We start from the raw sequence: 11,478 nt of genomic DNA, 5'->3' as shown, positions 1-11,478 counted from the left end.
AGAGGAGGGGGATTGTAAAAACAAATATATTTACTGTAAATATCACATTTTCCATCAGTTGCAGAGTTAAATGAAATACAGTAAGGTCTGGCTCCAACTAGATGATGATTTTGTATAGCATTAGCACTGCTAATCGTTACTTTACACTACAATCTCATTTACCTATATTGTGAATAACTGAGCACAGGGAAACACAAGTTGTTCCATTTGCACCTAAACAAGTACAATTTAAAAAGTAAATCCCAAGATGACTATTGTTAAACGGATAATAAATGCACAGAAACATTCAAAATGCCACATTGGGTAGCAAAAAAAGAGAGAAAAGCAACCAAGTTGATCATCTTTGTTCCACGGCGACATCAGAAAGACATCATGAAGTTTGTGAACAATCTTGTGCCAAAAATACTACCTCTATGGGACATAATGGCTGTATTTACAGTCTTTATATAGCCTCTCATAACCTGCTCTTATCTGTGTAAAGATAGCATCATGCATCATTGCACCAGCTCATTTGCAGCGAGGACGGCACTTGGATGGATAAGGGTCTCAACTCCAGCCTGTGGACATCCTGCACTTAATGTCTTCCTGTGCAAGATAAACTGGCGCACTAGCTGTCCTGTAGAATCGACCACTGAGGTACAGTATGAAATCGGACAACGTGTGCTCCGACTTTACGGATGAGTCCTTAAACCTTCAGGCTATTATCTAAAAGCATTGTCAGGAATAACTCCGATGTGCCTTTTTGGGGTCCTGTATTAGAAACAAGGTGGAGTTCACATAATTCTAGGCAATTTAGAAATTTATGGCCCCATCTGCATGCTATCTTGTTCAGTTTACTTTGTCAGGAAAATGGCCCATACCATTTAGTGACGATACAAAACAGCAGTGAGATGAACATCTGTTGGAAGTGCAATGAATGTGGATTTTAATGGCATATGCTGGCTCTTTATGGCCTGGTTTAGTGCACACATTTTCATTTAATCCCCAGGTAGATTGGTTTGAGATGATTCAAGCAAAATGCTGTATACTGCTTTCCGCCACAAATTAGTCATAGTACTGTATATACCATACCACACCACACCATATGTTTTCCATACATTCATGGCCTGCCACGAATAAGTTTGTTACCAATAATATTTCATGCTACCTTTATTTGTATTTGTGTTTTTTTTAGGTTTTGGTGCTCCCTATTTGCCCTTGCTCATAAACACATTACAGTGGGACTCTCTGTGTAGCCTGTCGTCACAACTGTACAGTAGATGGCATCGGAACTCGTGCTTCTTGACACACCTCATACGCATCTATCTCACCTCGTGACCAATGTAGAACGCTACATCCACAGTTTGAATGCATCTTCTTCCTTGTAATCGTATTTTAGTTTGTTTAGTCCTTTTTATGCTTGAAAATACTTAATTCGTTCAATGCCAAAGACGTATTTATACATTTTATTAATCCCGAACGCCCTATCCCAACAATGGACGTTTTTTTGCACGAGAGGAAAAAGCAGGTGATGATAATGCATTAACACTTCAGAGCACTTTTAAGCCATAAAAACGGCCACAAGGTGGCAGAAGTGCATTTGATAAGAGCTCGGCAGGAATCATGTTAACGGACAAATCACACATGACAGGTAGGAGGAAGTCAGAGAGCTCGGAGGAGAGTAGTGCGCAGATGTTTACGCATTGTAGGGAAATTTTAACACATGCAAACGCACACGTACGCACACAAGCGCACGTACGCACGCGCACACGCGTGTACACACACACAGTTCAATTCCAAATGTGAAAATTGTAAATAGTTCAAGGTGTTATATTTCTAAATAAGTTATTTTGATGTAAAACAGCACTTTTTGTGTTGTTTATGTTGTAGCATTGTTGTTTAGATATTTGAGCTGTCACAAAAACAAACATTTGTGTCAAAGTGAAAGTTATGCTTGAAATGTATCTTTTCACAAAAAGCTGGTTTTCTCCCTTTGCTAGTCGGGAACTGATATTTTCCTGAAACTTACCGATTTTCTACTGCTGATTACTAAAGAACGAAAAAAGGTAGAAACAAACTTTTTTTTTCCTGATGAAAGACGGGAGTCTAATTTTTCCATGTGTATATAGCCATAGAACACAATATTTTGTGCGCCTTGAAAGATCACTCAAAATTGTCTAAAATGGCCGGTACCAAGGGGTTGTCTTTTGAAAAACGGCTGTGATTTAATCAGTTAATTTAGGCAAAAAACTACCTACAATTGGCGTATGTTTTGACTGATTGGCCATACTCAACTACCAAACAGTATGACTTATTAATTAATATACGTTTGAAAAACCGTGACATAGTGATGCCGTGAAATTCGCAATGTGGCGAGGGACGGCTCTAGTGAGATAGTAGATGTACAATGGCGTGTAAATGATCTTTAAAATCAGTACACGCTTACATGTAGCCCAGAAGCATCATCAATGTATTTTTAAACATCCGTGCGTGCTGCAAGGAGCATGCGTGCGCATCTACCGCTGCACAAAATGAACACCTGTCAGTCAATAACACATTTCGTTGTTAAATAAGGTTTAAAACATGAGATAATGTCAAACCAAAAAGCTCAGTTTTATCCGTCCACATGCAAACACTGAGTCTGAGTTTTTGAAATTCTCCACTCTGGCCAGAGTTTTGCATCATGGCCAATTGTGCAAATTAGACGACGTCATCTACCCCCCTCACCCGAAACCCAGCGCCACAGATAATGTTCATTGCAGGGCTTTGGGAGACCCTGTATACAGCAGTCTCGTTCCTCTGATGTGAACCCAATTAGCATGACACGAAGTTGAAAACCCAGCAGATGCTCCTAAAAACCTCAGCGAGCCTCGGCAAATGACACATACACACACACCCGACTCCCATCCAATGTGCTGTTAATGAGGAGGGCTTGGTGGGTCACTCAGCGATCAAGTGTGCTTGATAAAAGGTCAGTGCTGCCACTACAGCTAACGCTTGATTACACATAGTAGTACTTCAGGCAAGCTCACACCCTTCATGTGCACTTTTAGCTAAATTAGAAAGAACGGAGTGAAGGCCAGCTGCTTTGAACGTGACATGTGAAACAAACCTAACACAGCAACCCCAATGCTGAAGACAATCATGGAAAAAACATCAAAAACTAAAGAATGTTCTGTTTGCAAAGTTATTTTATTTGTATTTTTGTTTAAAATAAGACCACGACAAATGATCACTGTTTTGGACAGTAATAAATTTGATTTTACACCTTTTTTCAACCAAAAATGATTTTCTCTGGTTAGAGGGTGCTTGTCTGAAACAGACTAACCTGACAAAGAGGGGTTTAGTATGCTGCACACAGCAAGTTATCAGTACCAAGTTACAGTATCAGACAGGGAGCTCCAGTTTGTGTGGCTGTGAAGTTCCCTGTCTGATACTGTATTCAGTAGTGTAGGGGCACCGCAGGGGACTGTCCTGTGTCCATTCCTGTTCACTCTGTACACCTCTGACTTCCAGTACAGGTCTGGGTCCTGGCACCTGCAAAAGTTCTCTTATGACTCTGCAGTGGTTGAGTGTATCAGAGATGGACAGGAGGTGGAGTACAGGACAGTGATCGCTGACTTTGCGGAGTGGTCCCAGGCAAGCAACATGCTAGACCAAAGACCAAAGAGCTGGTGATCGACTTCATGAGGAAGGTGACTCGAGTGGAGCCCGTCACCATTCAGGGCTGGGAGGTGGCAGTAGTGGGCCATGACAAGTACTTGGGAGCCCACATGAACAGTAGACTGGACTGGAAAGACAACAGCAATGCTGTCTGCAAGAAGGGCATGAGCAGACTCTACTTCCTGAGGAAGCTTAGGTCCTTCAACGTATGCAGCAAGCTGCTGGAGATATTCTACCAGTCTGTGGTAGCCAGTGCATTGTACTTTGCTGTGGTTTGTTGGGGGAGCAGCGCCAGCAAAAAGGACATAAACCGGATGGACAAACTGATCCGGAAAGCCGGACAATTTATCGGCACTCAGTTGGAGGCGTTTGTAACAGTGAGAGACAGGAGGACACTCGACAAACTGCTCTCCATCAAGGGCAACCCCACCCACCCACTCCATCGGACAATAGAGGGGCAGCGGAGCTCATTTTCCAACAGACTCCTCCAGTTCCGTTCCCACAGTGAACGCTACAGGACTTCATTCATTCCACATGCCATCCAGCTCTACAATACCTCACCTGTCTGTAAAAGATCATTCACAACATAATTTTGCTATACTGTCTGCCCTCCCTTGTATAAAGTGTACTTTTACTTGTATTTACTTATATTTTTTCACAGTATTTGTAAATATGCAAATATTGTTTATCTTATTAGATTTTGTTCATATTGCACTGCATTTTATTTAAATGGTTTTCTTTTTCTTCTGCAATTGAGCTACTGTAACCAAGCAATTTCCCTTGTTGATCAATAAAGTCTGTCAAAGTTATTCATCCTTAAAATGAATAAAGCATTCTTGTTTTATGAATATACGATATACACAATGTTCTGACTGATCCTAGATTAGCCACTGACTGGATGCATCCATTTGTTGATTCAGGAAACAACCAGGTCACATGAGCAACGCCACACCTTCCGTGTGTCCAAAGTCAAGGCGATGAAGCAGCTGTGCAGCTCAGGTAACACAACTTTGGTGCAAGTTCACACACGATACTACAATACGCGATACTATTTCAAGTAATTTAATTTGGCTTGTGCTGGTAATCTTAGCAGGCTAAAAGAGACACGCTGACACACTAAATGCTGGCTAGCGATGAACAGATGATGTGCCAAGCGCACCAGAGTTGAGGATGAAAGCGCAGAACATCAGGACCTTCCTACTCATTCTCTCCATGGTCATCTATCTGTTGATAGGAGCCGCCGTATTTGATGCACTTGAGTCCGGAAGCGAGGTGTCCAAGAAAAAGGCGCTGGAGGAGAAGCTGGGTGAGCTGAGAGAGAAGTACGACTTGGCTGAGGATGACTTCAGGGAGATTGAGAAAGTGGTCCTGCAGTCGGAACCGCACCGAGCAGGCACACAGTGGAAATTCAATGGAGCCTTTTACTTTGCCATTACTGTCATCACCACAATTGGTGAGTATACTCACTGCAAAGGTGCTCTCATCGCAGAACAACAGCGAGGCTGTTTATGAAGTAAACCTGCTGAATATGGTACATTTGTGTAGTTGGCTGTGGTGTACAATCGCATTGCATTATACAAACACAATTTTGTCTATATCGGTAATGGTAATAGTAGTGGTTTTATTTATTTCAAACAAGTTAGCTTCAGGAACATCACACTGGCACTTGCGGAATTCAACATGTCCAAAAGGAGTAGGAAGAAGCAGAGTTTATTTAATCCGACCCCTTCTCCAAGTCTCAGCAGTCACTGGTAGTTTCCGCAGGTCCTGTGTGTAAATGTTCATTTGTTCCCGTTTTCTAATAGGGAGAGAATAAAAAATACGTCACAGGAAATATTGTTAAATGAATTCATAACCAGCAGAAAATGACAGACCTTTTTTTTAAACTTTAGTAACAGTACAGTAGTCATTATTGTTATATTTAAATCAATAATCCGTATACAGTAGAACCTCGCTTTTCGCAGGAGTCATGTTCCACACCTACCAGTGAATGGTGAAAATCTGATTATGTCTATTTTTAACAACGGGTCACTCCACCCCCTCCAAACCCTCCTGCTAGCATGTTGACGTTCTCCACCAATCTCAACGTTGCAAAAAAAAAAAAAAGACATAATCATAATTATTAGATTAAATTTAACTCCAGATCTGTCTCTCTTCAATTGCCATTGTTCACTAGAAACGGAGGCTAACAAGCTAAATGCACAATCAAAGGTTTATTTTTTGTAATGATGCCTCGCACACAAAATATAAAATGTATAAGTAAGTACTCACCACTAATGAATGTCAATGACGATCAATAGAACAGTTGGATCGGAGTCACGGCTAGCACGTCTCACAGCAAGTACGGAGCATTCAAGGACCGCCAAACAAAGTACGAGATCTCAACGCTTCATGAAAAAACATTATCAGTGAGGCATAAAGACATAAACGTGTAGAAATTGTGGACTTTTTCTTTAACAGTGGTACATGTATACTATACATTTAACCTCTATTATCACACACATAGAAACTATTAGGGTTTATATGATGTGTTTTCTGTGGAAAAAACTGTATATTTTCAGGGCAAAAAATATATATATATATTTTTTCCACAAGAAAGTCTGTAATTTGCGGGGCCGTGTAAGCTGAAGTGCGAATATGCAGGAATGCACTGTGGTTCCGTTTTTTTTTTTCTTTTTAACGGTTTCTTTTCATTCAATTTTTGTTGTTTTTGTTATTTTTACTCCCTTTTTGGCTGATTGGCTAGGAGAAATCGCATGGTCCTTTGCCCTTCAAATAGCTACTGAAAAGAACAAGAAAAATGAGCATTTGGCAAAAATGCGCATGTAAAAAGATATAAAGGGTTGCCAGTGTGCTTCTTGAATGATTCACATGTTACATCAGTACGTCAAATTCAGAGCAAAATATTCTTTACCCGTTTAGTCCATAAGATTCATGTAAATACACACTTCAAAATGTAAAAAAATCTAGACTTATTTTAATTCAGTGCAATATTCTCACTAACAATAACCTGACACAGCCAACAATGGCACAACAAAGTTATGCTACTCAGTCACAAATATTTCCTATAAAAGTAATCAAAGCAATCATGATAGAATGCTACGGCACCAAACGTTTTCTACTGTATATAAGCAGGATCGTACTTCATTCATAAACATGATTTATGTTTATGAAATTAAATATTTTGATATAGCTAACATAAGATAACATTCATTCACCCCATAAATCTCATGGAATAACTATTGACATGATGTGCCCTCATTCTGCAGGGTATGGCCATGCTGTCCCACGCACTGACGCCGGCAAGGCCTTCTGTATGTTTTATGCTGTCTTGGGCATTCCTCTGACGCTGGTCATGTTCCAGAGCCTTGGTGAGAGGATCAACACGTTCGTCCGCTTTCTCCTGCGTCGAGCCAAGCAAAGCCTGGGTTTACAGAAGACAGACGTGTCCATCGGCAACATGGTCATTGTGGGTCTGCTGTCGTGCATCAGCACATTGTGTATTGGAGCAGCCGCCTTCGCTCACTTTGAGGACTGGACTTTCCTCAACGCCTCCTACTACTGCTTCATCACACTCACCACCATCGGCTTTGGGGACTTTGTGGCCCTGCAGAAGAAAGATGCCCTCCAAAAGCGTTTCCCCTATGTGGCCTTCAGCTTCATGTACATCTTGGTTGGGCTGACAGTCATTGGAGCTTTTCTTAACTTGGTGGTTCTGAGGTTTCTTACTGTTAGTACTGAGGACCCACATGAACGATGTGAAGTCGCAGGGGGAGAGCAGATCGCCACACAACCTGACAGGTTGGTGGAAACATCTGACAGGCGGTATAAAGACGACGGGCACAGCCGCTGGTGCAACCTGAGTCTGCCTATGGAAGCAGGCAGCAGCTGCATCAACCTCCTACCCTCTGCTGCTGAGGAGTGCAGACTTGCTTCATCTGAGCAGAGAGACAAATCTAAACAGCCTGAAAACAAGTGTTTCCGTGCGCTGTTCTGCTGCCTGTGCTGTGGCCTGGGCATTAAAAGCAGCCCCTCTCAGTCCCGTCAGGAGGGTGGCCACAGCAATCCTGTCTTTTACAACTCCATCTCCTACAGGATAGAGCAAACCTCTTGCAGCTCGAGTACCATGTCATCACAAACCTCCCCCAGCAGCATGGCTCTCTATTTGGGCAGGAATCACCCTCCTAGTAGGAGGAAGTCTTTATAATACTGCTTTCAGTGTGTCCGCATCCATAATTCGACAATGCAACATATTTAAAAATAAAAAAAAACAACATAAAATTACAATACTACCAGATTGCTGAAACGACTAAATATCAGGTTATGCATTATTAAGTGGCAGTGGGTAATCTCTCGTCATTTATACACGATCTTGGTAAATAACTTGGTAAATAACTGTTGTGACATTGCATACGCTTGTGGAAATAATGCAGTAATCAGGTAACAAAATGTTGTGTGTGAGACCTTTTTTTGCCCAGGCTGCTCAATGCTCAGTTTTGATTGTGAATGTCAGTAAACCTTTAATGTGGCAATACCTGTTTTTATGTAACCTGGTTAAAAATATATGTGATGTTGAAGAATTCACACGATATCGCTTCATAAACGGTTTTAAGTGAAGCATTAAATATAAATTTCAGCGTTAAATGCAAAACACCCTGAAAATTGGGTATTATTTTGAAATGCGATTACTCCAACCGGAAGTGATGTATTGTTTGGTAGCGCGTCAACTTTGCTTGACAGTTGTAGCACTATGCAATATAATTTTTGTGCTGGACTGACAAAAGTTTCCGTTTAGACGGTTATGGATTGTTTTCATTATTTAAAATCATTCTTAACACAACAGTTGCGAGCGGCATACCAGTCAGTTAGTATTCGCTAACTACAGTGAGGTGAATGGACAATTGGCGGTGTCAGTAAGACTACGGCGGCCACCTGCACTCGTCAACATCGCCATCGTTTCCCTCTGATAAAGACCGGGAAATTGACTCACTTCGTCGGGACGCAGAACTTCAAGGTTCCGCCGTTGATTTAACCAACTTGTTTTGCGCCTGATCAGGTCAGCAGCAAAGAATTGTAGCTTTTAGGCAACTCTATCTTAGAGGTGTTCAAAGTGCAGACCCGAAGCCATTTCTACGGTGGCTGACAAGGGAAAACGCACAGCAACAGTGTTACCAGATAGGAAGTGACAAATTAAAAATTTACCTTGCTTAGGAACATCTGCTATAGCTAAATATTACCACAGATTGTTTATAGAATAGCTTATAATGCAGTTTTACTTTTAAATACACTTAAAGCACAGTTGCAGAAAAAAAATTGAAACCGGCAGAACAGCGCCCCCACCTGGCTGTAATAAGGCGTGTGAGACTGCCCAGTGCAGGATGTATCCTGTACTGTACTCCATTCACTCGAATCAATTGATACAGATTCAAGATTCAAGAGAGTTTTATTGTCATATACAGCAGCAGTATATACAGCAGTTATACCATGCAATGAAAATCTTATTCTGTTCATTCTCCCACGAAAAGAAAGAAAACACAAGAAAGAATAAGAACATAAGAAACATAAACACATAAACATATATACCAATAAATTAAGCAACAAAAACAGAAGAGACATTAATACAAATAAATAATACAAATAAATAAATAAATAAAGTGCTATGAGTGTGTGCGTGTGTTGCGTGCGTACACAGAAACCTGCATAAATTGGGTACTCAGTTCACTCGAATCACTCATCACATTGGGCATGCGCATGAAGTCCCGCATTTAATCACATCATGACGTGTTGCCTGATTTCCTTTTTAGCTAGCGGTAGCAGGGGTGAGTAAGTGAAGGAGTTAACTGAGACGAGTACTCGTGAGACCCGATTCAGTGAAACAGTCGTGAGTTTTGAACGACTCGTTCAATACTCGCACGTCTGCACTGTACCGTTTGAAACAAATTATAGCACTACAATTGTGAACGCAATTTAGCAGAAAGTCAGCCACTGTTATTTCAGTCAGGTTTAGCTGACTCTGACTTCGCACTGAGGATTAAACAGGAGTTTTGCATCATTTTATCATTATACAGTATGATAAACACAGGTAGCCAGCCTGCTGTGGGAGCCCCCCTTCTCATTGGTTGCAACCAGAGGGCAGCATTGGTGCATGTACATTTTGTGCAGACATGGTGGGCACTAACCCGACACTCATAAACATAATGAAACACATTTAGATTAAATAAGGTCCCATTTTATAGCAACGTTTTATTATCGCTGTTATTTAGCGACTTTGATGAGAGCCAATAGTTTAAAATTAGCGTTTAATTCTACACACTGACAGCAGCTAGAATGACCGACCATCAGTACAACTGTTGTTGCCTGTTCCTAAGCAGAGTGTGTTGTGTGGGAAGGACTGTGCTGATAATGGGGGATTAGTGCATGGTTTTCCTATTCCTGCCACACAGTATCTCTACTGGCCGGCTGGTCGTCAGGTTGACAAAGGAGCGAGTTGGCTCTCCTGACCATTTTTTTTCCTGCAGTGCAGATGCCAATCAGCACTCAGCAGGAACCTGAGGCTTTTAAAACAAAATGGAACATTACCCTACTATTTGCCGTTTTAGGACAACCATCTCCTTATAATGAATGCCATAACAAGTTTTGAGCTGTAGGTGGCGGTGGTGATCTTTCAGAAAATGTCCAATGTACGTATCTATATTTTCGTGCACACGTACTGTATATAAATATATCGTGACCATCTTCATATATATAAGAAGTCTATGAAACAAGAAAGACAGGCTTGTTTAGCAAATCTTGTAAACGATAATCCCAATAACCCAAAGATAAGGTTGCCTGCAATAAACAGAGTAGTGAATGCAGTTTATCACCCCAGCATTTCAATAACAAACCCTAACTGTGATGATTTAGAAGATTACTTCAGCAGTAAGATACCGACAGTCAGACTGGACGTGGATAAATTGCAAACAAAACCAATAAATACAGAATATTTGGTTTCCCCGGTGGCGACACTTGAAATGTTTGCCCCGGTTAATGCTGAGAGCCTTAAAAAAATAGTTTTATAGTCAAAACCAGGTACTTGTATTTTAGATCCCAAACTAACATCATTTTTTAAAAATAGCTGTAGTTAGACCCCTTCCTTCCCAACAACTACAGACCAGTAACCACCCTGCCGTTCTTCAGTATTAATTAGTATAGTTGTTTTGTTTTAGAAATTTGTTTTTTAAGATTTTGTTGCAACCATGTTTTTGAACTTTACCAGTCTGGTTTTAGAGGATGCCATAGCACAGAGACAGCATTGGTAAAGGTATTGGATGATTTAATGGATGATCCAATATGGGCACAAATAAGCTTTTAGTTTTAGTTCTATTGGATCGGACAGTGGCTTTCAACACTGTTGGTCACTGCATTTTTTTTTTAGATAGACTTGTTAATTTAGCTGGTCTTTCTTTCTTTTTGGTCAGCCTGGAGAAACAATCATCAAGGAAATGGAATGTGGTGTCCCTCAAGAGTCAATGTTAGGTCCGATTCAATATTTGCGGGTCCTCAGGAGACATGGTATAAACTTCCGTAGTTATGCCGACGGTACCCAGCTGTACATTGCTGTGTCCCTTGATGACCTGAGCCCAGTAGACACCCTTTTTAAAGGTATTTTAGCTATTAAGTCCTGGTTGGCTGCTAACTTTCCCCAGCTCTACGTGGACAAAATTGAGGTTTTGGTTAATGGTCCTGAGGCTCAAAACTAAGCTCCAAACACTCACCCTCAAACCTACTGAGCAGGTTTTATTTGACTGTGAGCTTGACTTGAAACCACTCGTAGGTTTTTACTAGAGATGCTCCAAT

The 11,478-nt window shown here is 41.0% G+C and overlaps 1 protein-coding gene and 1 long non-coding RNA gene across 2 annotated transcripts; one reads left to right on the top strand and one right to left on the bottom strand.

Moving 5' to 3' along the window:
- Positions 1-86: 86 nt before the first annotated feature.
- Positions 87-8,160, top strand: LOC129186711 (potassium channel subfamily K member 15-like). The gene is made up of 4 exons (XM_054785230.1): positions 87-636; positions 4,563-4,641; positions 4,877-5,095; positions 6,912-8,160. The coding sequence occupies exons 1-4, from the start codon at positions 490-492 to the stop codon at positions 7,847-7,849; spliced, it is 1,383 nt and encodes a 460-aa protein (XP_054641205.1). The 5' UTR covers positions 87-489; the 3' UTR covers positions 7,850-8,160.
- Positions 5,267-8,781, bottom strand: LOC129186714 (uncharacterized). Its single transcript, XR_008572282.1, has 3 exons — positions 8,633-8,781; positions 5,914-6,029; positions 5,267-5,440 (listed from the first exon to the last, which is right to left on the bottom strand). It is a non-coding gene; the product is annotated as an uncharacterized LOC129186714 (long non-coding RNA).
- Between the last annotated feature and the right edge of the window lie 2,697 nt (positions 8,782-11,478).

Source organism: Dunckerocampus dactyliophorus, chromosome 8 (genome assembly GCF_027744805.1).
Source record: "Dunckerocampus dactyliophorus isolate RoL2022-P2 chromosome 8, RoL_Ddac_1.1, whole genome shotgun sequence".
NCBI classification, from domain to species: Eukaryota; Metazoa; Chordata; class Actinopteri; order Syngnathiformes; family Syngnathidae; genus Dunckerocampus; species Dunckerocampus dactyliophorus.
This window is presented reverse-complemented; position numbering and strand designations above follow the sequence as displayed.